Source organism: Erpetoichthys calabaricus, chromosome 12 (genome assembly GCF_900747795.2).
Source record: "Erpetoichthys calabaricus chromosome 12, fErpCal1.3, whole genome shotgun sequence".
Taxonomy (NCBI): domain Eukaryota; kingdom Metazoa; phylum Chordata; class Cladistia; order Polypteriformes; family Polypteridae; genus Erpetoichthys; species Erpetoichthys calabaricus.
In genome coordinates this window covers 131,752,507-131,780,297 of record NC_041405.2, presented here as the reverse complement: position 1 = coordinate 131,780,297, position 27,791 = coordinate 131,752,507, and the positions used below count along the sequence as shown (strand labels likewise).

Genomic DNA, 27,791 nt, shown 5'->3' with positions numbered 1-27,791 from the left:
TACAGTAGGAGTGACAGATGCATTCAACATGGATGTGGGATTACATCAGGGATTGCCTCTGAGTCCTTTCTTATTTGCAATGGTGATGGACAGGTTGACAGATGAGATTAGAAAGGAGTCCCTGTGGACTGGACTATGATGTTTGCTGATGACATTGTGATCTGTTGCGAGTGTAGGGAGCAGATTAAGGAGACTATGGAGAAGTGGAGATATGCTCTAGAGAGGAGAGGAATGAATGTCCTTGGAACAAGACAGAAAAATGTATGTGAATGAGAGGGATGTCAGTGGAATGGTGAGGATGCAGGGAGTAACGTTGGTGAAGGTGGATGAGTTTAAATACTTGGGATCAACAGAGTGTCAGGAGTAATTTGTGACAGATGGGCATCAGCAAGATTTAAAGGGAAGGTCTACGGGATGGTAGTGAGACCAGCTATGTTATATGGGTTGGAGACGGTGGCACTGACCAGAAAGCAGGAGACAAAGCTGGAGGTGGCAGAGTTAAAGATGTTAAGATTTGCATTGGGTGTGACGAGGATGGATAGGATTAGATGGTCATCTCGGGTTGGATGGTTTGGAGACAAAGTCAGAGAGGCAAGATTGTGTCGGTTTGGACATGTGCAGAGGAGAGATCCTGGGTGTATGGGGAAAAGAATGCTAAGAATAGAGCTGCCAGGGCAGAGGAAAAGAGGGAGGCCTAAGAGAAGGACATGCAGGTGATGGGTGTAACAGAACAAGATGCAGAGGACAGAAAGATATGGAAAAAGATGATCCACTGTGTTAACCCCTAATGGGAGCAAGAAGAAGAGACACAGTTGTTTGGGCCTTGAGTGCCTAATTTTTTTGTGTTATTTGTAAGGTTTTAAGCAGGACAGACCTGGCTGGTGCCCCAACATTTTCTTGGTGTACGTGTGTCTTTCCTTGGTCGACAACATGGTAAATGTAAAACATTCTATTAGGTGCTCAATAGTCCAAAATCATGAGCTTTTAATTTGACTTAAAGAGCCCAACACCTATCAATTATTCAGCTGTACATAAAGCTGAGAATCAGGATTAACCTTTGGAGACTGCTTGGTGCCTGGTGTCCCACCGTCACCTAGCGACTGCTTTCTGGGGTACCTAATGCATTTTGAACAAAATACCTTTTCTTCTGTAGCTCTGGAGTACCTGCACTAACTTTAGAATTAGACTGTCTGGGGGTATTTTCACATGTGGTTCATGTCCATATCTTTTCTCTCTCCAACTTAATGTCCATTTTAACCCTGGTATGCTTTGCCTGCTGGAAAACACCTTACAATATATAGCTACATATGTCTTAATTTACCTTTTATTGGTAAATTTTAGATATATTGTTTTATGAAGCTTTGTTGTACAACTCATGCAGCAAGAATGCTTTGAACTATAGCAGCCCCACATCACACATGTAAAGTATTACCATTCATTACCTGTGAGGTCTGATAAATCTTTAGTTTATGTGGATAAGGCAGAAGTGTTATGAAAAAAGAAAGAGTTGGGGGGACCGCCCTCAAACCTTCTGCATTCACTTTCCAAAAAGTGGAAACGGAGCTAATTTGGCTTGTTTTGATTGTGAACAGCTGACATGTAAATCACATTTAAGAAAAAATCTTGAAAAAATGGGCATGTCTGGTGTCCTTGTGTGTGTGTGGCACATGTTTCTGCAGAACGGTCACAGTATCGGACGTGACTTTCATCACGCACACTTTAGCAAAAGACCTACCAGATCGTAATTAATGCCTCACTCGACTGATTGATTTTTGCTGTATATATTTGTCTGGTTTGTCAAATGGTCAGCCAAGTCTTACAAAATAATTATAAGAATAAGAAGAATAATTTCAATCTTTTATTATTGCTGATATGCTAATTTAATAAAATATAATTGCCACTTAACGTATGTAAAATATTTACATTTGATTTACATAAATGTCATTATGGGGTCTACTCTGAGTTACACTATAATCTGCAACAAACATAACTATAACTACAAAAAAAATAAGTAGTTATAAACAAAAAACTCACAAGAGGAGGAAGGTTAGAGAGACTCAAGGCCTCAGATGAAACAACAGACAAAACAAAGCTTAACCGCCCCTTTGACCCTTACTAGACAGGATCAAGACTCCATTAATTTATTAAAGTTTTTGTTGATTTGACAATCCATTCATACTAAAAACAAATGAAAGATTAACTCATAATTTCTTTGTGATAATAAAAAGTAAACAAAATGTATTAAGCATTGAGCATCACTCCAAATACACCACAATTCTGGCAGAGCTTAATATTGTTTATTCAGGGATCTTGCCCATATGGTGTAGCAGGCAGGATCCAAGCTGTGTGGTGAGACACTTCCAAACTAAACCAAGGAAGATACAGGTGGAACCATGACAAGGTGTTGTTAGACCTTGCAGCTGTTTTGGAAAAGGAAAGAAGAAAGAAATGCCAACCCAGTGCCAAAACATTAGGTACCATTACCTTCGTCAAAGAATGAGTTAGTCTCACAACCTACTCAGCTCTGTGAGGCAGAACCTACTGCAGTCAGCCAAGGAATGGGACCTAAGAAAGGATTTCCTTGAACCAGCACAGTTGACCAGGATGAGACCAGATGTAGTCATTTAGGCTGCTGAGAAAAAGAAGATGATCTTAGTGGAATCGACAATACTTTGGGAGGAAAGTTGTGAGGAGACAGTGAACAGGAAGTGCCGTAAGTACCAACAACTGGTGCAAAGGTATAAGGGTAAAGGCTGGTAGACATGGCTATCCACAGTGGAAGTGTGGTGCAGAGGATTCCCTGCCCAGTCAGTGTGAAATCTTCTCTCAGCAACAGGACTCAGGAGAGTGAAAAGAAGAACAGCAGCCCAGATGCTGGTGAAGGCAGAAGGAAGGGCCTCTTGTTGGCTACAGTTTAGAAGGGAGAAGCCATGCTGGAAGCCAGGAACTGATGGGCTGTGATTTGTCCAGCACTGCCAGCCTGCAAGCTAAGGGGTGTTGCTGTTGAGGATTGAAGCACCTGAGGATAGCTGTGTACTGCCTGATGACATCAGCATCTAACCAAGATGGAAGTCATCAAAAGGTGACTGTGGCTGAGTGCTCCAGATGTGTATTGGAAAGATATAATTTTGTATATAGAAATGAGATTCAGAGGTCAAAGTTACATTATAATTTACTAAAACCAAGTAAATCTCCCACTGAAGATGCTACTTTGATGTATGTTCACACAAAATTTCCAGAATTTAGGAAAAACAATAATGTTACTTGTTTTATTTTTATTTTTGCTTATTTTGGCTTACTTTTCAGTGAGTCATGATCATCACCATTTTATTAGATTAGTCATTATGATGGTGCATGTTGCTAGGTTACTTGTTTTGGGACTCTCCTGAATTAAGACCATTTTGGGGTAAAATATTGGCTTATTTCTCAGATACTCTCAGACTTACAATTATTCCTAATCCTTTAATTGTATTGCATGGAGTAACACCAGATGGGATAAGCATGTGTAATGATAAATTCATTGTTATTTCCCACACTACATTACTTGTATTGACTTATTTTGCGCAACTGGATAGACCTCCATAATACAGTGGTAGAAAGACATATTATTGTCTAATACAAGAACAAATCATATTTTCTTTGAAAAGAATTGTGCACATTATTTTTCAGAACTTATTAATATTATTCTAAAATAAGCATGCTGGATTTCTGGATAACTATTTTATAATGGTGTGATCCACCATGTCAGGGATCCGTGGCAGTGCATAGTTTTAAAAACAGTGTGGATCAGGTTTTGTGGGTGTAGGTTCATGGTAGTGAAAAGTTATGCAGCCTTGAAGTGTTTAATGGGGGAAATGACTGACTGCTCATTCACGTGTGATAATGACCAGCACAGCCATACATCACTGATAGTGGTTAAGGAAAGCACAGGACAGGCAGATCAAGATCCAGAACAAAAGGAAGGAAAGTCAAGTGTGAGAAGAAGAGAGTGAGAGGGCCAGATCTGGAAGATCGAGACAACGGAGAGGAGAGGAGGCGAGACAGTCGGGTTGTCCTGTGCGGGAGCGATAGGAACGGCACTCCAGGGGCAGGTCTCTCAAGTTCAGCATTAAGAACAGGAGCAGGGGAAAACTCTCAGGGTCGTCCTCTGGATGCTGAAGGATGATGGTAGGATGAGGGGATCAGGCTTTGAGTGCCCAGGTGGATGATGACATAAGTGCTTACAGTGAGAGTCACCTGTTGTATTTTAGGCAGGGCTCCAGCCTGACTGGGTTCACATTTTTTGTATGTCTTTTTTGTACATGTTTGATTTCTTTAATGTTACTTTTATGTATTATTTGCTTAATTCCTTTTGTTTGCATTATGTTCTTGGGGTTCAATAGGTGGGGCCACCTTTCCATCACTACAAGGGGCTGCCCTCGGCTCTATAAAGGAAGAAGCAAGAGGTTCATTCAAATGTGCTTAAGAGTGGTGAATTTCTTGGTTTGTGATTTTTCTGTGCTTATTGTGAGTTTACCAATTCAGGTTTGCCTTTTGTGTTCCACAGAGTTTGCTTTTACTCAGAGCATTTTTTGAATATAAATCTTTTATTTTGTAAAAATCCTCTGTTTGCTCTTATTACTCACCAAGATCTGATACCCACCAGTGGGTATTTTTGGAAGCTTTTCAGAGTTAACTACTTGGGAACTCTATAGGTCATAACATCACCTGCCTGCACTCCAAGTGGGAAAACAAAAGAATGTTGTAAGTCACTTTTGGATAAAGGTGTCAAACAAGTAATAATTTACAATTTACCGAAATGCCATTTCGTCTTTTCTCTCTCATTTTGTGGATCCCGTTGCTGTGAAGCATCTTCTGGTTGCTGAGGGTGCGTTCACAGAGGTCGTGACCCTAACCTCATTAGGTCAAGGGTTAAAGACAGGCTCAAGCAGAAATATTTTAGCCAAGTTTGCTGGATATCCCTATAATTGCTACATTACAAGAATTATATTTTAACCAGTAACGTGCAGTGAATACAATTGACTTGATCATTCCCAATTTTCAGACTCTTTCTCTGTACGTTTAGCATTTGTTTGCTCAGAGGTTGATGTGCTTGCTGCTTCCTGAGCAGCTCTTCTTTTCTCCACCCCAGTGGCCTGCTTCTTCTCTTCTTTCATCGGCATGTTTTCGTGTTGCAATTACTTAGTATGTTTTCCTTAATTTTTCACTTAAGCTGGCACTTAAGTCTTCAATCTGCCTCAAGAATGATTTAAGATATGAAGAGGTAGGAGAAGTGACAGTGAAGGTGGCAGGGATGAGAACGGCGCCCATACACATGCGATGCAGCTGCTGAAAGTTAATTCTACAATAAAATAAAATGAATATAAAAAGAGGAATAACCTTGGAGGTCAATCATCACCCCGAAAGCGGATAGTAGATGTCACGTAGTATATGTGTACCAAATTTCAGGTCAATAGTTCAAACGGTTTGCGAGATACAGGTGATTTAAAATCCTGGACAGACAAACAGACAGTCATGGTAGCGTATTACGTATATAAGAAGCTCATCCTGGCTAAGACACCTCTACTATCATTTATTAGCCCTTATTGTCTGACTGTGTTTTGGTTTTGATGAAAGATCGCTTATGATTTCCTTGGTCTGTTTTTTAAATTTTGGTTCTCCCGGTCATTTTAATTTTTTTCTCTACTGTCTCCTGTGAGCCAGTACAATACACACATTCTAAAAAAGATGTGACAGGAGTGACATTTACCACTGTGTTACACAATCTTTCCTTTTTTTTATTAATATATTTACCAATCTTTTGGGAGCTGAAGACACTAATTGTTGTAATGTTGAAAATTATATTTTTCTCTTCTTGCTTGATAGAGGACTTCAGCTGGGTCTGTGTTGGTGTATCATAATGTTACTAATGTTTATAATGTTCCATAAGTATTCAATGGAAGGCATATCTGGACTGCAAGTAGGCCAGTTTAGCACCTACACTCAACTCATTTACTGTTAAATCTTTCTGTTGTAATACACACACCGAATGTGGCTTGGCGTTGTTTTGCTGAAATAAACAAGAACATCCTTGACACAGAGTCTAGATGACAGTGTATAGTGCCTCACCCCATACCATGACAGAAGGTGGGTTTTGAATTTGGCATTGGTAACAATCAAGATGATCCTTTTCCTTTTTGGCCTGGAGAACAAGATGTCCGTTTCTTCAAAAACATGATGAGAGATGGACTTGTCTGCCCACTGCACATATTTCCACTTTGCATCTTAGATGAGCTTTAGCCTAAAGAAGTCACTGGCACGTCTGGATGTTTCTGATGCCCATGCTGCATCACACTGTGTTTACTGGCCATGGTATTTCAATGTACTCCCAAGTTCAAGTGGTTAAATTCATTACAGAAGAACGTCGGCATTTTAGGCAGTGTCATCTGAGGGCTAGAAAATAACAGGCTTTCATATTGGTTTGTAAACTTTGCCCTTTATGCGCCGAATTTCCTTTGGATTCTCTGAATATTTCAGTGATGTAATGGACCACAGACAGTGAAATCCCTACATTATTTGCAATTGTACATTGAGAAATACTGTTTCTAAACTGTTCAACTCATCCTTTCTTGTAGACAACAAAGCCTGTCATGGACACTCCATTTATTCCCAGTCATAACAGCATCACCTGTTACCTAATCTCTTATTTTCGAGTGGAAAGCTCTAAAAAGACCTTTTTGACACACTCTGTGGGTAAATAGATGCCTGTTCCAACTTTTCTTGAAAGAGCTGCAAGCATCAAAATCGAAAATTGCACATATTTAAAAAAATATTTTAGGTTTATGAGGTAAAACATTGAATAGCTTCTCTTTGTGCTATTTTTAATTAAATATGAGCAGGGGTAGATCTGCTATGAAGCTAATGAAGCTTAAGTTCCAGGGCCCCTAATCCCAGAGGGTCTCCAGAAATGAGTTTAGTCCTCATTGCTTAAAAATGTGGGTGTCTACTGTATGAAAAGTGGTTTTTAAAACTCCTACTCCTCCTGTAATGGTTAATTAAAAAAAAAAAAGTATGGTGATCTGTTATGGAACAACCTCATTGAAGAAGGTTACAGTTATTGCCCAGTCCTCAATGTTGGCTGTGAAGGGCCTTCCAAAAATGTAGGTTTGCCACTGAATATTGGTTAAGGAGAATATACAAATTTATATTCTATCCCATAACCTGTTGCAATGCCTGTCTACTTGAGTTTATTAGATCCAGCTACAGTAATTGTCATAAACTTGTTATCTATAGTTATAAATATTTTCCACCTGTCACCTTTACCTTATTATAGGAAATGCTTGTAACAATAATCTATATATTTTAGTTTGATGGAAATAGCTAGTGAAGGCTGTCTGAATTCACCATAGAACTCCACAGGTATCTGTCTTTCAAATTTTCTCTGAAACAGTTACCAGTCTAATTACTTATCAATCTGTCTATCCGAAGATGTCACAGAATGCTATGGATATACATGAAATAACAACAGGCAACTCTTAACAGATAATTGCCTTTTACTATTTTTAACTATTATTAAAACTCAGGGTAACGGTACTGTGATACATGAGAAGAAAAGATTACCTTAGTAACTAAACGCTGGTAACAATTTCTTTCTAAAGTTTGTGGATTCAATCATATACTCCCATAATTTCCATTGGAGTAACTCATTTGTTAGATAAAATATAATCTTGTTCAGGATCAGATCATGATTCTTCTTCTAGCTGATCATACCTGGAACACTTCTTGTGGGACTCGTTCAGATGATATCTTTGGAACATGCTGAACCACTTTAGTTCCACTGCAAGGTCCATCCATATTGTTATTGTTAAGATCTTCATGGAGAGTGAGCTCAGAAACCTCTTCATGACTGCTTGTAACTGCACTCTTGTTTGCTCAGTTGCTATCAAGTTACTTGTTTACATAAGTGCTATCTATGGTTAGTAACTATGGATAAGGATAGAGATTTAGATTTGTACAATTAGCTCAAAGTCTTTGTGGTAGGAGTTATTTAGCATTTTAACATCAAAATCCTACATGAAAACTGTGTCATATACAGTGATTCAACAGTCTATCTCAGAGCTTTAACCATCACTTGTGAAAAATCCCCTGAGGTAATTGAACCTTTACTCAGTACAGCCTGTGATCACTCCCATGCACACTGGATATTACATTCTAATGAGCCCAAGGGGAAACATCATTCAGAAATAACAGAGTGTCAAACCATCAGGTCACCACCTACATACTCTCTAAGCTTCGCTGGACCTTTGTATTTTGTTCGTATAAACTGTCATATGCCCAAAATAAACAGATTCAGCCTAATGTTAGGTATGCAAAGACACATCTTGCAATGAAAGTATAAGAACTTAACAGCATACTGCAAGAGTCCAGGAGAGATATGACTTTTTATGCATCTTCCACAAGTTACCAGTAGTCACATGGACATACGTTGTTTTCAAGTCCATAAAACAACATGTAGATAGGATTGACCGAACTGTCATAATGCCTCAGATATCTATGTAAGGAAAAGACCTAGCCCACTGTTTCACTGCCATGATGGAATCCAGATAACTTGTCATCAAGTCACAATACAACTACTCCAGCATAGGCTTTCACAGGGAAACTGAGGCGCATTAACTCTTGACAACTGAATTACACCGTTTTGTTCCTTTTTTTTCTTTAAATGAGAACATTAGAAATTTGACAAATGAGAAATGGCCATTCAGTACATCAACTTCATTCATTTAGCTAATAGCTAAGCTGTCGCAATATTGCACTCAGATATTTCTTAAAAGTTCTCAAGGCTTCTGCTTCAACTCCATGACTTGGTAGTTTGTTCCAGATTCCCAAAACTCTTTGAGTAAAGAAGTGCTTCCTGACTTCAATATTAAATACACGTGACCTGGGTAGATTTTGGGAAAAATTTCAGAAAATCGAGTTGTTTTTATAAAGCTAATTCAATAACACAGAATATGACTGGTATAGAGTAATAAACCTAAGCAGTGCAGGGTGCGTAAAGCCAAGCTTGATATCCACTAGTGCCTTCTGATTGGTCTATCCACAGGCTGTGTACGATAGTTATAGGTACAGGACAGGAGGAATTAAAAAAGAGTGAGAGAGAAGACAGGTAAAAAATAAGTGTGAAGGAGAGAGAGAGGCAACGATCCTGACGTAATGAGAAAAAGCTCTTGAAGAACACTGAAATGAAAAGGACAAGAAAGGAAAACAAAACTTTAGCAGAACACTAAAAACAACAAAGAAAGGAGTAAGAGAACGCTATATCAAAATGCTGAAAAGACAGGGATTGGGAAAGCCCCAGCAAAACACTGAAGCGCCATGAATAAAACCCGATAGCAGGGTAACAAAAGAGAAAGGGTGATTAGGAAAAAAAAGTGAGAAACAACCAGCAGGTTGACTGACAAGGTGATTTAAAGAAGGGAGTAAGAACTGAGAGAGGAGAAGAAACAACACACGGAGGTGAATGGAACATTTCAATGAGCCAGAGACACGGGAGACAGGAGGACATGAGTCTGCAAACCACTGCCGAGTAGGTGTTTTTCCTGATGGGATGAGATGAGATGTCAATAGAAGATACACGTGGTGAAAGGGAGAAGTTAATTCAACAAGGATCTGTGATTTTTTTTTTTTTTGTTATTAGTTGTAATTGGGAGGATATTATTACTGTAAATAGTTTTTTTTGTTATTGGGTTGTATTACATGCTGTATTTAATTGTATTATTTGGGTATCCATCACTGTTATTTTGAGAACTTAAGTATGATTAAGGTTTTTTTTTGTAAATTTGGAGTACATTGTGAATTTGTTAAGCTTTAATAGATTAAATTATTCAAAGTAGGTAAGAAGGGGAAAGTAAATGTTACAGATATTATAAATGTGAATATTGGAGGTGGCGACACCATATTAAAGAACTCAGGGCTGTGCAGACTGATTAAAAGAAAGGGGAGGGGGTGCAGGAGTTACATACAATTCCCATTGTGTTCTCTGATCTTCATGTGTACGTATTTAGCCAAAGAGTTCAGTTGGATCGACTTTATTGATGCCTTTGAGAATATGAGGTGATGAATTAGGTTTCCAGACTGTCTCCTCTGCGCAAGACAGAACAGGTTTAATTCTGTAAGCCTGTCAGAATAGGACATGTCTTGGGATACCCCTTGGCTGCTCGCCTCCTTGGAGTGGGGACTACAACTCCACTCTACTAATGTACATGACACTGAAGGGGAGTTTTAATCAAAGTAGTATCTCAAGATGCAATTCTTTCAAGATTTCCTCCCAGACCTCATCCACTCCTTCAGCCTTGTCACCACTGAGCTTCTCCACCACCACCACCATTATGACTTCAAGCACAGAGATGATCATGTACTCCATGTTTTGGTGTTCCTTTTAATGTTCCTTGCACCTCTTAATATTGTCCCTATTCCAGCTCAACATTTTCACTCTTACTGAGGACAGCTTGGTCACCATCCTGTATACCCTTTCTGAGTTTTCCTCTCTGAGGCTGCCCAAAAGTCTTTGAACTGCTTCAATGAAAATGCATTTGCTGCTGCTTAAAGCTACTTGTCCCCCACGTACATTTTGATTTAACTTTGTGACCCCATAATTGGAACTTCAAGGAAAAACTCTTTCTTTATTTTGACTGATTTTCTCAGAATTGCTGTCCACCTTATGACCCCTGCTACATGGGGGAGGTTGTATGTGTGCTCTGGTGGCATCTAGATCTTTGTTAATAGGAGATTTATACTCTTGTTAAGATTACCTTTATTAAACTAGCCTAATGTGAGCGTTCAGACAAAGAATGATCAAAAATTTGGTGGCACTAACAAATATAATTTACAATACAATACAATTTATTTTTGTATAGCTCAAAATCACACGAGAAGTGCCGCAATGGGCTTTAACAGGCCCTGCCTCTTGACAGCCCTCCAGCCTTGACTCTCTAAGAAGAAAAGGAAAAACTCCAAAAAAAACCCTTGTAGAGAAAAAATGGAAGAAACCTTGGGAAAGGCAGTTCAAAAAGAGACCCCTTTCCAGGTAGGTTGGGCATGCAGTGGGTGTCAAAAAGGAGGGGGTCAATACAATACAATACACAGAACAGAACAAATCCTCAATACAGTATAAAAATAAAAATAGGATACATAGAGAAGAGGATACTGGGGCCCACTCTTGGGGACAAGGAGGTGGCAGGTGGGGTTAGTGAGCCTCTAGTGACAAAGATATTTTGTCTGAGCTCAGCTCAAAGTAGCAACATGGAGCCAACATTTAGGAAATAGGAGTGAAACATATTTGGGATAGTTCCCAGCACCCTAATTATTAATACTTTTTCCAAAAATTGTCTTTGTAATTTGCTTGATCCTTTCTAAAAGTTAATTAGATTTTTTTTAACAAATCAGCTTTTGTAATTTTATATATAGTAATCAGGTATTACTTTTCTTATATGACTCACTTACAAAACATTTGCATTAGAGATAGCATTCAAAACAAAAAACTCGATCCTGTGTGTCAGTTTTGTGCACATTTCATATGGTGCCCGCTATCTGCACACAGCTGTAATATAAACCTCTAAATACTTCCATAAAGTAAAATGTTCTTGGCTTTTAAAATGTACCCTTTGGCTGACTGTGTGTCAAACTAATTTAAGTGCTGAGCAGCTGGGCTTGAATTCATTTTATGTAATGCTGGGCTTATCCTGGCCGCAAGCGCCAAGGAGCTTTAACAACACCTGATCTGATGTGGAGGCTCTTGACCTTTTTATTCTTGTAGACATGTCGCCTCTGACTTGCCTCCTTTATAGAATAGAGTGTACTTTTCAGATATTACTCAATCGTTGCCTATATTTTCCTTGGAAGTAGTATAAAAACAGCTCACTGTTAATTTTTCTCAGGGGACAAAAAACAAAATTGTGAGCGACGCTGACCTGTGACAAGATTTTTATTTTTTTGTGTTATGTGCAGTTCGAACAAATACGTCCTTAAATGACTCTGGATTACCTGGCTGAAGTCTGACACTGTGGTGTTCTCAACTATAAGCAGCTGTGGAGATTTGGAACAGAATTCTGGATTCAATCCAAGCTGGGAAACAGTGGTGCAGAATAACACAAGACCTTGTTGTGTCTGCTGCTGCCTGGCAAATAAGCACCTCTGGGCATTAGTCGGTGTGGAGCCAGCTGGCCTGCAACACCATCGTTGTTGTACTACTTTCATTCATTCATTTCAGTTATTTATTTTCTTCTGTGTTAGCACTGTGGCAGAGAGGTTAGCATTGCTGTTTCATAGAATTAGTTTGAATGCACACCTGGCCTGTGTGCAGTTAGCGCTGTCTCTACATGTCCACGCAGTGTAAAGTTAGCCTTTTTGTGACAGCCATAACACACACACATCTGCAAATGGGAAACAACCTAAGAACTCATTTGACTGTAATTCCACCCCTGACTGAGGGTTGGCGCTGTTGCCTAATGTCTCTCCTTTTTCACTTTCTCGTATACGAAGTATGGGGAAGTATTATAATCATCCAAAAATTTGATGTCAAGATTTTGATGAATTTCAACATTTTAGACCTTCCTGACTTTCTCGTATACAAAGTATAGGGAAAGTATTGGAATCCTCCAAAAATTCCATTTCAAGACTTTGAATCTTAATGTTTTAGACCTCCCTGAGTCAGAAAATACAATTTTTGGAATTATGTCTGTATGTCTGTCTGTGTATGTGTGTGTCTGTGTGTGTGTGTATGTAAACACGATAACCTGAGTACGCTTTCATTTAGATCAACAAAATTTTGCGTACAAGCATTTGGTATAAAACGTGGATTCCTATCAACTTTTGGGCTATTTCTGCTAACGGGCAGTGGTACTTTACCATCCATTATCCAACCCACTATATCCTAACTACAGGGTCACGGGGGTCTGCTGGAGCCAATCCCAGCCAACACAGGGCACAAGGCATGAAACAAACCCTGGGCAGGGCGCCAGCCCACCGCAGGGCGCTCACACACACACACACACACACACACACAAGAAACAACCCAGCACACGGCTTACCCTTGATGTCTCACATTTCCAAAACCTTGAGTTAAGATCCAAAGGCGTTCTCAAAGATTGTGTGCAATTTAGATGTTTTCACCCACATGCTAAAGATTTACATGTTAGGTAAAGTAGCTTCTCTGTATTCAGCCAGTATGAGTGGGTCTGGGTTTGGCTCTTGAATTGCAACCGATGCTGCTTGTATAGGCTCTGGGATCCTTAACGCCATATTGGAAGAAGAAGGTTTAATAGCACTGGTCAACCAACATTTTGTCACAGAACAACTTAGGGGTGTACTTGTTCAGGCTGAATTCATAAATGTACTCACAATGTTTATATTACTCCTAACTTTTGAGTTATGTTTTTTTAGACTGTATATCTACTCTCTCTATATGAAATCCTAAGCCGAAAGGTGCAACAGTTTTGTGCAACAATTTTATGTCATGTTTTTTGTCACACTTTAAATCGGGCTTATTTTAAAACCTACATATATATATTTGGTATCACTCTTTTCAGAATTTATCGAACTTTAATGTGATGTTGTTAGATTTTCAGATTCTTATTCTGTTTTTAAATTATAAACTAAAAAATATCAAGAACTCACATCCCGCGAGATGAGAATTTATGCCAAGAGATTTAACCACACCCGGGGCCGGAAATAAAAGACAAAGAGTAGGACAGCTGCTGCACAGGTTTTTAAATGTTCAAAGTGCTGCGTGAGATGCAGATCACATGGTACAGCAGCAGCAGCAAGCCAGCAGCCGATCAAGCAAAGAGGAGGTAAAAAAAACTGTATTTGTTTCGAATTGTGTCACCGTTTAAGTGGGGGTTTCGGAGGAGCGACTGCATCTCCTTAGGGTGCGTTCAGCCCCCCTCTTCACAACACAAGCAGCAAAGACGCGAAGTGGCTGGCACGTAGGGCAGAAAAGGTGGGTTGGCGAGCAAAGTGAGCAGGAGGTAAACCCCTAGTTTAGTATATAATCCCTTATTAAGGTGGAAACTCCACCTGCATTAGGATTGCCTTTTCCTTTCAGACATGTCCTGATGAAAACGTTCGCCATGGTCATCCATCAAGAAAGTCCAGATGATAATCCTTTAATAGTCCTTTAATAGTGAAAATGGACGTTAATCCTTCACATTCATACTTACAGTACTTGAAACCCAGCAGCATCTTTACTATTATCTGCTCCAGATAAAATATACAGCACAAAAAACAACAAAATGTTGCACTGATTAAATAATTTAATTTCAATTTACAAGGTCAGTTTCAGACAGGGACGAATTGTGGGCATTTTCAAGGTATGTGAGAAGGTATGAGACTCTGTTGGGTTTTTTGGGTGGCTTATATTAACTTTACTAAGGTAAAAATATTCAGTATATTCAGGAACAGTTTCTTTTAAATCAACTAATGAGTCTCTGTGTCATAAAGGGTGAATTTTCCCAGAAACATAATATGCATGCTAAGATCCCATTTATATACCGTACTTATTAAGTAACCTTGATTTCCAATTTCTGCCAACTGCCAGCTCCACCAGACTCAGCTTCCAATCCCCCTACCTGTCTGAAGGACTCTTTTGTCTTGTTTATTCTTAAAATAAAATGTCTTCCTTACCTTTGCAGGGTTTGCATGTCACCAGCCCGAGGAATCCCATCAAACTGATTTTGCTAATTGGAAGAGTGTAGCTTGACCAAGCTGTGTCCAGGCTACCATTTCTACAGCACTCTTCACGTGTCACTCCTGTCATCAGCATCATTGCACACTTGGGCTCTTTTCCTTGTTGCAACCAACACATTCCAGCTAAAATGAACCACAAAAAAATACATAAAGATGAATGGGTCTTCTTGAAGGATACCAGAATTTCACTCTTGTCATGAGGATGGTGTAATAACATTATGATAAAAATATGTACTTAGAAAAAAAAATAACTTTAGAAACCCATCATTGTATTTACTACAAGTTATAGCTAGTATAGATAAAATCTCAGAAACTGACTGGTCACCTAGTCTGGGGGAATACAGGTGTGCTGAGATGAAAGGCCATTAACAGGCCGGCATAGGCTATAATGGAAGGGACAGTAGATTTTGTAAACCCTTCTCTAAGGAAGAAAGTGTGGGCTGGAAGACATGTTTCAGAAGACTGTTTATGACCTAATTACCTGCAAATCCTTTGTTTTTGTTTGTTTGAAACTTTATTTATGCATCCTTTGAAACTGGAAAAAATGCTGACAAGAACAAAGCAGCTAAACTGGTAACTGAATCATGAGATTCTATCTATCTATCTATCTATCTATCTATCTATCTATCTATCTATCTATCTATCTATCTATCTATCTATCTATCTATCTATCTATCTATCTATCTATCTATCTATCTATCTATCTATCTATCTATCTATCTATCTATCTATCTATCTATCTATCTATCTATCCTTATCTCTTTCTCTCTCTTTCTGTCATTTTTCATCCTAGGCAGAGGCCATCTTTGCTACCCTATGCAGATGGCATGCTGGATCAAGGCCCATGCAAGACCACGTTGCATCAGACACTAAGCAAGACATTAAGACAGAGAGCCACCTAGTAGCCTATTATCAGGTTGTATTATTTTGGCGACATTTGTACTCTGATTGCTTATATTTTGAGCATATTATCTATGATACAAGAATGATGCTCAGCGTTCTTTCCTTCCTGTTTTAGTGCTCTAGGTTGTTGACTGAGGTCAAAAATATAAAAGGTAGTGTAACATATAAGTGCTATAGTATGGATTTGGAGCCTTTGGGGTCTATGTAATAAAGAGTATGAAGAGGAGAACAGGGTCACTGAAGGACCATTCCACAACAAAACAACTCCCAACTCAAATTTGAGGTGGAATTTTCTGGCATAAAGAGCTTGGCTAAACACAACATTCAGGAATGTATGCATATTTTGATGGAATGACATGGTGGAGCAGGGGTTAGGGTTCCTGTCTCATAGTTTCAGAGCCCTGGGTTCACTTCCAGTCCCATCACTGTTTGTGTGGAGTTATTAAGTGCGAAATTTAATGTCCAGGGATGTGCCCGGCCTTACACCTGAAAATGCCAGCATAAACTCCAGCTTGCACTGATGCTATCATTAGGATGAAGTAGGTTCAGTATATGGTGTAATGGTTGATTGGCGTCATGAGAGATTTTCAAACAATGAAAAGGAATAAAAAAAGGAGTTCAAAACAGGGTGGTACAATGCAGAAGTGCACCTAAGATTTACACCTGGAAAAAAAGATCAAAGTATCTGATTAATGAAATGTTCATTTTGGAGGCGTTTTATCATTTGTGTGTAATCTTTACAGTTTTAAGTGAAAGCCTACCAGGCAACCCCTTTAGGATTGGCAGCGTGAGTCGGCATGTGTTTTTAGTGTCTGTGGTGGTGTGTGGACGAGATGGGAATTTATGAAAATCAATTTGAAAATAAATTTAATAGTTATTAAATGATATTCTTTTACATATGAATATTCAATTTGTTTACATATGTGAAATATTCCAGTTGTTTATTTTTATAATATAATTTACTTTTTAAAAAGAATTACCCTTTAAAATGTTTATTAGCTGATATATGCTATAGAAGTTGTTTTCGTTGTGAACTCTTTTAAATGTCTCAGTCAATCAATGGAACAACTCAGTTACTATTTAATTTATGTACTGTGGCTTCTTTCATGAACTGCACTGTCACATGATGTTCTACAAAGCAAACACAAATGCAAAATAATAAAGTTGAAGTTAGAGTTAAAAGTAATGTGGCAATGTTGAAAGGTAAACATATTCAAAGTTACAATGCTAAATATACTGAACAAGTATTAAGGCAGTCTGGTGAGTTCCATAGGCGCAATCTGTGGAATGGGGGCATAGTGGCAACTGTAACCCCCCAATCCTAAAGTTGGATCATAGATCCTACAGCAATGATAGAGAAAAGTCACAATGGTAAAAATCAGTTGAGAAACCCATAGTGGCTGATTTTGACTTTATACCTTGCTAAAGTCTACCGAGGCTACATTCAGACTGCAGTTAAATGTGACTCAGTTCTGATTTTTGACTACTATCTTATTTTTTTGTATTTGATGGGTTCAAATTAATTTTGCAATGAGTCAAATGTAATACAACTTTGTACCGACATCTATCCTGAATGTGCAAAATTAATAAAAGTTGATTCATCAGACAGATGTTATCATGGATACCAGCTACTGTACATACAGACTGCTGACATACTGACTTCAGATTGTTAACACTGCAGAAGATCTGCAAATTTATCAGCTCATAATGAGTGAAATCATCACTGCCAGATCTGTATGTAAAATCCTGTGGATATTAGAGAGGAGCCATTCTGCAAGACTGTCTTAATAATGCATAGATTGAGTCTTAAATAGAAAAAAAAATCCCCATAGAGCAACAGTATAAGCAAAATTAAAGGGTTGTTGTCTATTAGTTCCGTAAACCATAAACATGTACATTAAATTTAGGTTCCTGAAATAAACTGGCTAACCTATATTAATCGTAAAATTCAATCAAATCAAAGAACAATGACCATATTTGAACATGTGCCCATGATTCATGCTTACTGTACACTCACAAATGTACACAAAGAACACAATATCACCATCCAATCAAAGCACAATGTCAAGTTGTGTTTCCGATGAGAGACACTATCTATGTAGAACTTTTTTAGTATGCCATGCAAAGAGTGTCGTTAAGTACATTACTTTTGCATTTCGGCCGGAGTACCTTCAACAACTGGGTTTCACATTCTGTTTTATGTCTGTTTTGTTCTTTGTTCATTATTTAGTTTATTTATGTTTAAGCACCTTTTATTATATGCCATTTATTTTGTGGGTGGTCTCCAGAGAGGCAGCGTCATCTGCCCGTCACCTTGAAGTGACAGTTCTCAGCCCTATAAAGGCTGGGATAACCTAAAGTCCTTTGAGGTTCATTGTGAATACACTTTGGAGTTGGTAAGTTTTGTTAATTACTGTGCTTTTTTATGACTTACTGGAATTTGTGACCTTTTGCTCTGTTTTTGATTTTTACCTTGGATTTCGTAGTGGGACTTAGTTTGCCTTAAATTAGCTTTATTCTTTTAGGCCACACATTTTGCCTTTGTGTGCTCCTCAGAGCACAATAAGACTCTGTTCAAGAGTATTTTTGTGAAAATAAATATTCTATTTATAAGATTTCAATGTGTCCCTTTGTGTAACTAGCCAAGCTTTTGATGGCATTTTCCCTTTTAGTGGGCATTTTGAGTATTTTTGTGACTTTGTGTGCTTGGGAGCTTTTTAATTCATAACCGTCACAAGTGGTGCTAAACAATGAATGCGATATTTGCGGAGTTTAATCACAAGTTTTAATGTTAGTCCATCTGAAAAATGCTTTGAATTAAATCAGGCTTTAACAATGCATTAAAAGCCCAGTCCCATTGTGGGGTTGGTCATTTAATTTAATTTTGCCATGTCTATATCTCCTATGTTACACCAGTTTAAGGATTTTTATAATTGTTGTTTTTATTGTTGTTGTGGTTATTATTGATTATTTTTGTTGTAAACTATCATTTTTTGCTCCCTTTAATGTTTTTTGATGAGCTGGTGCCAATATGAGAGCCAGTTTGGCAACTTAGCCATTATAGTAAGAAGACTGTGGAAGATTGTGGGTTCGCTTCCCGGTTCCTCCCTGTGTGGATAGCGCTTTGAGTACTGAGAAAAGCGCTATATAAATGTAATGAATTATTATTATCATTATTATTATTATTATTATTATCCAGCTAAGCAAGTCTGACAGATTGAATGGTCTCCTCTTATCTGTCGGCCTTTTTATGATCATAGGTGGGCATCAGTCAACCAGAATAAAAAATTACAATTAGCATTAAGGCTGGCAGAGCAGGCAGCATGGTCACCTAACAACACTTGGTTCGTGGTTCTGAGACAAAGTGTGGACAGCCTGTCAGTCCTGATTGTTTTATATGTTGAATTTGGAGGACAATCAATGAACAGCATGCACACAGATATGTTCCAAATAATGAATGCTTACATTGGAATATTTTTAAGATGATCCTTCATTTTCTGATGGAGAAAAGTTCATGTGAACTTGTATTCACCACTTGTGTTTAAATTACTGTGTTGTTATTTTGGTGCTAAAGTTTGGGCTTTATCATTGTTGACATCTTTTGTATCACTATGACAGCCCTTTTGGTTTAGACATGTATATGCTGATCAGCTGCATATGGTTTACCAGCTGTTAGTGAAATTGTTCATTTTATTATGCGCAGTAAACTCAGTTTTAAAGGAAACATTAACACATCTGCCAATGTTGACAAATTTTCTACATGCTGCAAGCCCAAATCATGACCGCCATAAAGCTCCATAACAGAGAATCGATCACACTTTTAAAAATGAGCATGGGTTGGCATTCCTTTTTGGAGAATTGGCATTCAATCTTTTCAATGAGTATCCCCCTTAGAGCTTTAGGTGCACAGAAATTTGTTCATTTCAACATTGGTGTCCCCTTTATGTTCTGCACACCTGGGCACTTAACAAGTTTCTCCTGGACAGGTTAAGGGGCACCACGGAGACTCGATCATTGCATTGAGCTGGCAGGGCACACTTATGCCTGATGAAAAGGCACCCAGCTGCCACTAGCATGCTGTATGTTTAAGTTGCTATTGTAAAATAATATGCAGCCACAGAAAGCCGAAAATGTTTACTTCCATATGCAGGATCAATTAAAATATTCTGTAGTGTTTTTTAGATATAAACATGCAGTACATATCTTGGATCAGACCAAGCTAAATCTCTTACTTGTTTGCTATAAAGTTCACTCTTGACTTCTGCACCATAATAATGCAGAATAACAGCTGAGATTATCGTTTTACACATCAAGCTAATAGACAGACAAATTTTAGTGCCCAGCGATCAGTCTCTCTTTACCTTTTCCTTATGTGATGTAGGAGAAAGTAACAAAACAGAACTGAAATTTTGATCTCGAGATGGATTTGTAATTTTCATGCTCCCTAAATGCAGGTTTTCCATTTATGATGTGATTTCTTTGAGTGTGACAGTCTGCGGCATACATAATTTTAGAATGTATCAACCCTCACAATCAAATTTGCCCTGCTTATTACAATCCTAATAAAATTTCAGTTGACAGTAAAAGTACTCTTTTCATAAATATAATTTTAAATTAAACCATCTATAGATTTATTTCAAAGCATTTTGATACTTTTGGTTTGCTATCATTCCATCTTCAATACACGGTAGAATTGGTTAAGTATAACAAATTAATTTTTCCAAAAATAATCTTTTAATTAAAAGAGGCTAATAATGAAAAATCTATATTTTCTGTTTGAATTTTTTTTTCTTTGAAATTATCATACATTTCTGTGCAACTGAAGAAATCATAAAATTAATGGAGAGAAGACCTGACATGTCCTTTCAAAATTTTTCAGTCCTTCTTCAGTTTCCTCTCTTAATTAATAATTATTACATGGGCACTTCTGTCAGGTGAGCTCTGATCTTTTATTTATAAATTCATACCATAGAGCAAGAATGGGTGACCAATGAGAGAGATCAGAGTATAGAGACATCAGCATGACCCCAAAGGGCAAGACTCTCCCTTCTGTCATCTTCAAGAACAAAGTCAGGCCAAAAGTGAAATGAACAGTCATTTGAATGTTCTCCAAAAAAGCTTAAACAATGGGAGAGTATATTGTTGTCAGAGCAATTCTATCTTATCTTACTTGGAAGACCCACTTTAAAGTGGGTGATGACAGTGGGCCATCACTTCCCAAAACACTCTTGCACTGGAAATCACATGGAACTACATTTCAAAAATTCAGGGAACAACAAAGATGTCATTAAAATTGTACCGCTGAAGTCATTCATGAAGAACAAAATGGAGTCAATACTTGCTTTATACAGACAGTTGCTGCTATAAGAAGGTCTGGAGTGTGCAAGTGCTTTAACGGAAAACTGTACAATAGCTTACAGTCATATGAAAAAGTTTGGGAACCCCTCTCAGCCTGCATAAAAATTTACTCTCCTTTCAGCAAAAAAGATAACAGTGGTATGTCTTTCATTTCCTGGGAACATCTGAGTACTGGGGTGTTTTTCAAACAAAGATTTTTAGTGAAGCAGTATTTAGTTGTATGAAATTAAATCAAATGTGAAAAACTGGCTGTGCACAAATTTGGGTCCCCTTGTAATTTTGCTGATTTGAATGCATGTAACTGCTCAATACTGATTACTTACAACACCAAATTGGTTGGATTAGCTCGTTAAGCCTTGAACTTCATAGACAGGTGTGTCCAATCATGAGAAAAGGTATTTAAGGTGGTCAATTCCAAATTGTGCTTCCCTTTGACTCTCCTCTGAAGAGTGACAGCATGGGATCCTCAAAGCAACTCTCAAAAGATCTGAAAACAAAGATTGTTGAGTCTCATGGTTTAGGGGAAGGCTACAAAAAGCTGTCTCAGAGGTTTAAACTGTCAGTTTCAACTGTAAGGAATGGAATCAGGAAATGGAAGGCCACAGGCACAGTTGCTGTTAAACCCAGCAGGTCTGGTAGGCCAAGAAAAATAAAGGAGCGGCATATGCGCAGGATTGTGAGAATGGTTACAGACAACCCATAGATCACCTCCACAGACCTGCAAGAACATCTTGCTGAAGATGGTGTATCTGTACATCGTTCTACAATTCAGCGCAATTTGCACAAAGAACATCTGTATGGCAGGGTGATGAGAAAGAAGCCCTTTCTGCACTCACGCCACAAACAGAGTCACTTGTTGTATGCAAATGCTCATTTAGACAAGCCAGACTCATTTTGGAACAAAGTGCTTTGGACTGATGAGACAAAAATTGAGTTAGTTGGTCAGAACAAAAAGTGCTTTGCATGGTGGAAGAAGAACACCGCATTCCAAGAAAAACACCTGCTACCTACTGTCAAATTTGGTGACGGTTCCATCATGCTGTGGGGCTGTGTGGCTAGTTCAAGGACTGAGGCCCTTGTAAAAGTTGAGGGTAGGATGAATTCAACCCAATATCAGCAAATTCTTTAGGATAATGTTCAAGCATCAGTCACAAAGTTGAAGTTACACAGGAGGATGTTTCGGCAAGACAATGACCCAAAACACAGTTCGAAATCTACAAAGGCATTCATGCAGAGGGAGAAGTACAATGTTCTGGAATGGCCGTCACAGTCCCCTGACTTGAATATCATTGAAAATCTATGGGATGATTTGAAGCAGGCTGTCCATGCTCGGCAGCCATCAAATTTAACTGAACTGGAGAGATTTTGTATGGAACAATGGTCAAAAATACCTCCATCCAGAATCCAGACACTCATCAATGGCTATAGGAGGCATCTAAAGGCTGTTATATTTGCCAAAGGAGGCTCAACTAAGTATTGATGTCATATCTCTGTTGGGGTGCCCAAATTTATGCACCTGTCTAATTTGGTTATGATGCATATTGCATATTCTCTGTTAATCCAATAAACTTAATGTCACTGCTGAAGTCCTACTGTTTCCATAAGGCATGTCATATATTAAAAGGAAGTTGCTACTTTGAAAGCTCAGCCAATAATAAACAAAAATCCAAAGAATTAAGAGGGGTTCCCAAACTTTTTCATATGACTGTATATTTATTAAACTTTATATTTTTTGTATAAACTGCAGGTCTAAAAGTCACTACACTATCATATTATTTGTTTATAAATGCTGCAACACCATATGTTAAACACAGTGTTGTATAAAGCACCCGACAGCCATATTTGAGTAAAAGTAGAAATATCTTCAAAGAACGCTGCCCATGAGAAAACTACTCAGGCAGAAGTTATAAAGTACATCATATCAAGTGTACTTAAGTATCAAAAGTACTGAGCTATCCTGCGGTGGGTTGGCACCCTACCCAGGATTGTTTCCTGCCTTGTGCCCTGTGTTGGCTGGGATTGGCTCCAGCAGACCCCCGTGACCCTGTGTTCAGATTCAGCGGGTTGGAAAATGGATGGATGGAAGTACTGAGCTATTCAAAATGAAAGAGCAGATTTCAAAAATTTATTTCAAACAAACTGTATAAGACAGAAACACATTCCACAAAGAGGAAAGTTCCAAATTTAAAAGCCCACCTAAAAATACAAGTGAATGCCACCGAGCGCTGTTTCTTGTTTATAGTAAAATGGCAAGAACATCACAAGAGAAATCATTTTGCGTGCTGCAATTAGCGAAGTGTGAGTCCATTGTTCAAGTGCGATTGGATTGGAAGAGGTGGACAACAAGATCTTGCTCATTGTCTGTGGCCTCCCAGGTCTCCAGACTTTAACCCTTCGATTATTATCTATGGGGGTACATTAAAGAAAGAGTGTTTGTTCCACCTATACCCACTAATCTTCAAGATTTGTGACATTAAATTGAGAAAGCATGTGAATTCAGTAACTAGGGACCATTTGACTCATGTGAGGCAAGAAATGGTGTACCATTTTGATGTTTGTCGCGCTACACATGGTGCTCATGTTGAGTGCATGCAACCTCAATGAGCATAGGAGCAAACTTTGAACTTTCCTCTATCCAGTAATGTGTGGAATGTTTCTGTCTGAAATAAATTTTTGAAATCTGCTCTTTTGTTTTGAATAGCCCTGTATAAGAAATGTAGAATCTCTCTCTATTTTATATACAGTCGAAAACAGTTCTTACATACCTAAAATAATGCAGTCTACCTCCTTTTTTGCATGAGTCATCACTCACCGAAGTCTGAGTCAAGTAACTGCAACGTGAAGAAGTGACATTCAGTGTGAGTGGACGTCTTAATGATTGTATCTTAATTTAGTGAAGTAGGTGCTAATAGGACAGCTGTCTTCCTCACTTCAACAACAAGCTAGTCTGTTTATGAATACCTCTTTGTAAGGTGACCTTTATTAGTGCCAGCAACTAATTAGAATTAATTTAAATGGAAAGCATTTTATAAGTGTTCCCTGGTCCACAAAATGAAAGATGTTTTTGTTCATATAATGCTGAACTACATGAACATTCACAGAGTTGTTTTAATAGTAACTTTAGTCATCAAAACAAACTCTAATAAGGCATTTCCCATTATTAAATAATGTTTAACAAAGTACTTTACCTATAAGTCATGACTTCCAGTTTCACATTCAAAGAAAGGGCATTTCAGTTTTATATTGAGCTTTTCTGTGTGGTTCACAATCTGTTTTGAAGCTGCGGTGCCCAGGATAACATGAAAAGACATGTTAGCAACACACTGACAATGTGAGTGAAGCAGAACACAGCACATGAACACAGAAGTGCACTTCACGGCTTCATGCAAAACTAGCCCCCTCTGCCAGTCTGGCTGTGAGGACAGCAGACGCATTTACATGCTCCTCGATTACAAGGTTTTCACAGAAACCTGATTATTGGCCTTACTAAGAGTATTCTTCACAAATCATCTGATTGTGTTGTCATGTAAACCCTTAAATAGGTTACCGTTAAGGATATTGTAGTTTGTGCTTGTCCGATACACTTTGTCAGCTTGTGTATGTCTTTGCTTTGCAACAATGCTTGTCACAGGTAGAAGAGTCTGCAAAACATTTCCAGTGGCTAACGATGAGGCGATTGCATTATTCCTTCAGCTTGCTGAAATTATCTGTGTCAGTACTTCAGAAATCACTAAATGTATGTTGATGAGCTGAACATACAGGGCTAAACTCATTAAAGAAGAGCTGGGTGTAAATCAAGAAGCACACGTACCAGGTCGGCCTTTTACAAGGCTTAATCGCACAGCCAATCAAAAAAGAGTGTGATACAGTAACAGGAACTATTCAAATAAAACATCAATGTGATCAAACATATTCATAAAATACATGAAAATGATCACAGGCATCATGCTTTGTGGCGGAAGGCCGGGGCCCTTGCCCGGCTGGGATGCCCCTGTGATGGAAGGATCAGGGGAGAGGACATATTCATAGCAATACCTCCCCCCAGAACATGAGAGGGACACCCCCATGGATTAAATCATGGCCACAGGTTTGGAGCTTAGAAGCTCAACCCTGCTGGGGGCCGTGGTAACTGCAAGGGGTCGCCTGATCAGTTCCAGAGCCCTGGACTGCACCTGGAAGAGGATCAGAAAGCATCTGGAGAACTTCTGGGTGCACTATGAAGAGGCTCATCGCTCTGTTCGAGGAGCCAGAGTTGGGAGGTGGAGGACAAAGCTTGCTGGGAGAGAAGTTGAGGCAGCAGAGAACAGAAAGAGAGAGAGAAAGAAAGAAAGAAAGAAAGAAAGAAAGAAAGAAAGAAAGAAAGAAAGAAAGAAAGAAAGAAAGAAAGAAAGAAAGAAAGAAAGAAAAAGAGAAGTGACTGAGCAGTGTTGTGCTGGGAATTGTGCACTGTACTCTGAAGTGGGGAGCGGAAAATAGAGCTGCCCCAGGAAGAAAAACTGTGTGGCGTTTTGCACTTGTGTGACTCTGTGCCTGTTTGTGTCCAGGTTTGGGGAGCTGTACGTCCCCGTGACTTTCACAGCTTATTTATGTATTCATTGTGGCCGGTAATGATATTTAAGTCTTTGTTACACAGTTTAATGACATTGAAGCATTTTGACAAAGGAAATCTCTAGAAGATTACTAGTTAATGTAATCACAGAATTTTAAGAAACCAGGTTTCTGCCTTAACCAGGTTATTCATCTTAAATGAATTATATGTGTGCATATAAACACACTCACTGTCTGAATGCAGCAGTAGCAGCTGTGGAGATAAGGATGGAGAGTCACCAATGTCCAGCCTTGCCCCAAACATTCATTTTTTTTTATTTATAAGGCACTTTACATTTGTAGTAAATGGAGAAATAATAGATAATAATAATATAATAGATAATAATAAAACATCCAGCTCCAGCCCAAACATCCTGCTCCACCCACATGCTGCAGCGAAGTGTATTTGGAATAATTGCATGGATGACCAAGTGTTAGTGTCAGGGGCACACATTTGAAAAGATGGGGAAGCCTCTACTTTACATAATCAACTGAGCAAAGCATTTTATGTTTTTGTTTTGGTTTTCTGCTTTAATATTAAAGTAATGAATGATCCTAGCAAAATATATCAGAGTAAAAGTAGCCATTTGTACTTGAAAATGTAGGGAAGGAAAAGTGGAAGTAGACAGAAAATGCAATACTCAAGTAAAGCAGAAATATTCTAAAAACAAACTCAAGTACAGTAACCAAGCATTTCTACTTTGTTACAATACTACACTGGTTAGAACAGAACGCACTTTTAATTTGTGAAGTTCATGTTTGCCAGTGGGCTATAACTCAGTTCCAGCCAAAGCTTGGTTTCTTGTTTTTCTGTTTTACTCTCAGTCTCTGAATTTAAATTTTACTAGAGGTATTGTCAGAATGTGCCTTCCCCGTTTTCCACAGGCACAACTCAGTCCCACAAACACAAAAGCACACAATAGTTCTTCTTCTCTTTTACTCCTCCACTTCTCCTCAGCAAGCTTCGTCCACCTTCCACCCGACTCTGGCTCACCGAGTACTACCACTGGTCCCTAATATAAGGCACCTAGAAGTGCTTCAGGTGCTTGTTGCCTACTTCCGGCAACACTTCCGGGTGTGGCAGAAGAACTGCCCACACGGGCTCAGGAACAGCTGGCAGTGCCCCAGATCCCAACAAGGCTGTATCGGACTCCATCTCCAATGAAGCCCTGCGGGAGTCTGAGGTACGGCTGCCACTCAAGGGGGGCGGCCATGTAGTGTTTTGGACAAGGTAGTGTTCTGTCCACACTGGCTTCCCCGGTCCTTCCATAGCAGAGGTGTCCCGGCCGGGCAAGGGCCCCAGCGATCTTTGACACTCCACTTCTGCTTTCCTTGCTCTTGTTCTCTAGGTGCCAGATAGGCACGTCCATTGCAGTCCTTTGCCTTTTCCCCACAGTACAGTATCCTTTCCCAAGCAATGCTTTTTGTTCTGTTGGACACACAAATTTTTTTTTCACAAGGTATAAATCTTACTATGGCTGTGTACTCATTTTGAAACAATAATGTCTGCACAGATATTCTTCAGCATATTATTATCATTTTTTATTATTCTTTTCCAAAACTGACAGGTATTTGGTGTTGAGTCTCAGCTTTAAGTGAAGTGGAAAATCCAACCTTCTCTGCAGGGCTCATTACAGGCAGCCTCATTTTTAGAGAATGAACGTGTCAACTTTATATCACTTTTTAGAACATCAGTGCAACACACACAATTAAAAAGAGAGAGTTCGTGAATAGAAGTAGGATTTATTAAATACCTTTGAAATCCTAAGTGTAATTGTATGCTAATGGAATATTCTCAGTCTGAATTCAGAAACATGGAAACAATACATCTTAAACAGGAGCTCAACAATGTATTAATTACCTTGTGACAGTGAGACTAGCTACACTGTAATCCTGCACTTACTGTAGACATCCATTTAATGGGCAATATCAAAGTGCTTAAAGGGAATGAGTTCTAAAACCATTGTCAAATGAGAATGATCAGTTAACTAGTGTTAGGGTTTTAACTTGGACTGACAGAGATACAATGAAGTTAAATTGGAGATCAATAGGAATACACAAATGAAACTTAACAATGTGAGTCAGAAATCAGAATGCCAAGACCAAAACAAAACTAGAAAATTCAAAATTCAAAGCAAGCCAAGTTCGATTCCCAAAAAAAGTTAGTCAATTGAACTTGTAAAGTATTTTCTTTAAAATGGTCTGGATGCCAGATTATGTAT

General features: G+C 38.6%; 1 protein-coding gene across 1 annotated transcript in view; it reads right to left on the bottom strand.

Annotated features, from left to right (window-relative positions):
- Nucleotides 1–27,791, bottom strand: part of fstl3 (follistatin-like 3 (secreted glycoprotein)) — a 59,771-nt gene that overhangs the window by 19,981 nt on the left and 11,999 nt on the right. Inside the window, exon 2 of the mRNA XM_028816230.2 lies at nucleotides 14,659–14,844. Coding sequence (XP_028672063.1) covers nucleotides 14,659–14,844 — 186 coding nt within the window. The remainder of the gene's footprint in view (nucleotides 1–14,658; nucleotides 14,845–27,791) is intronic.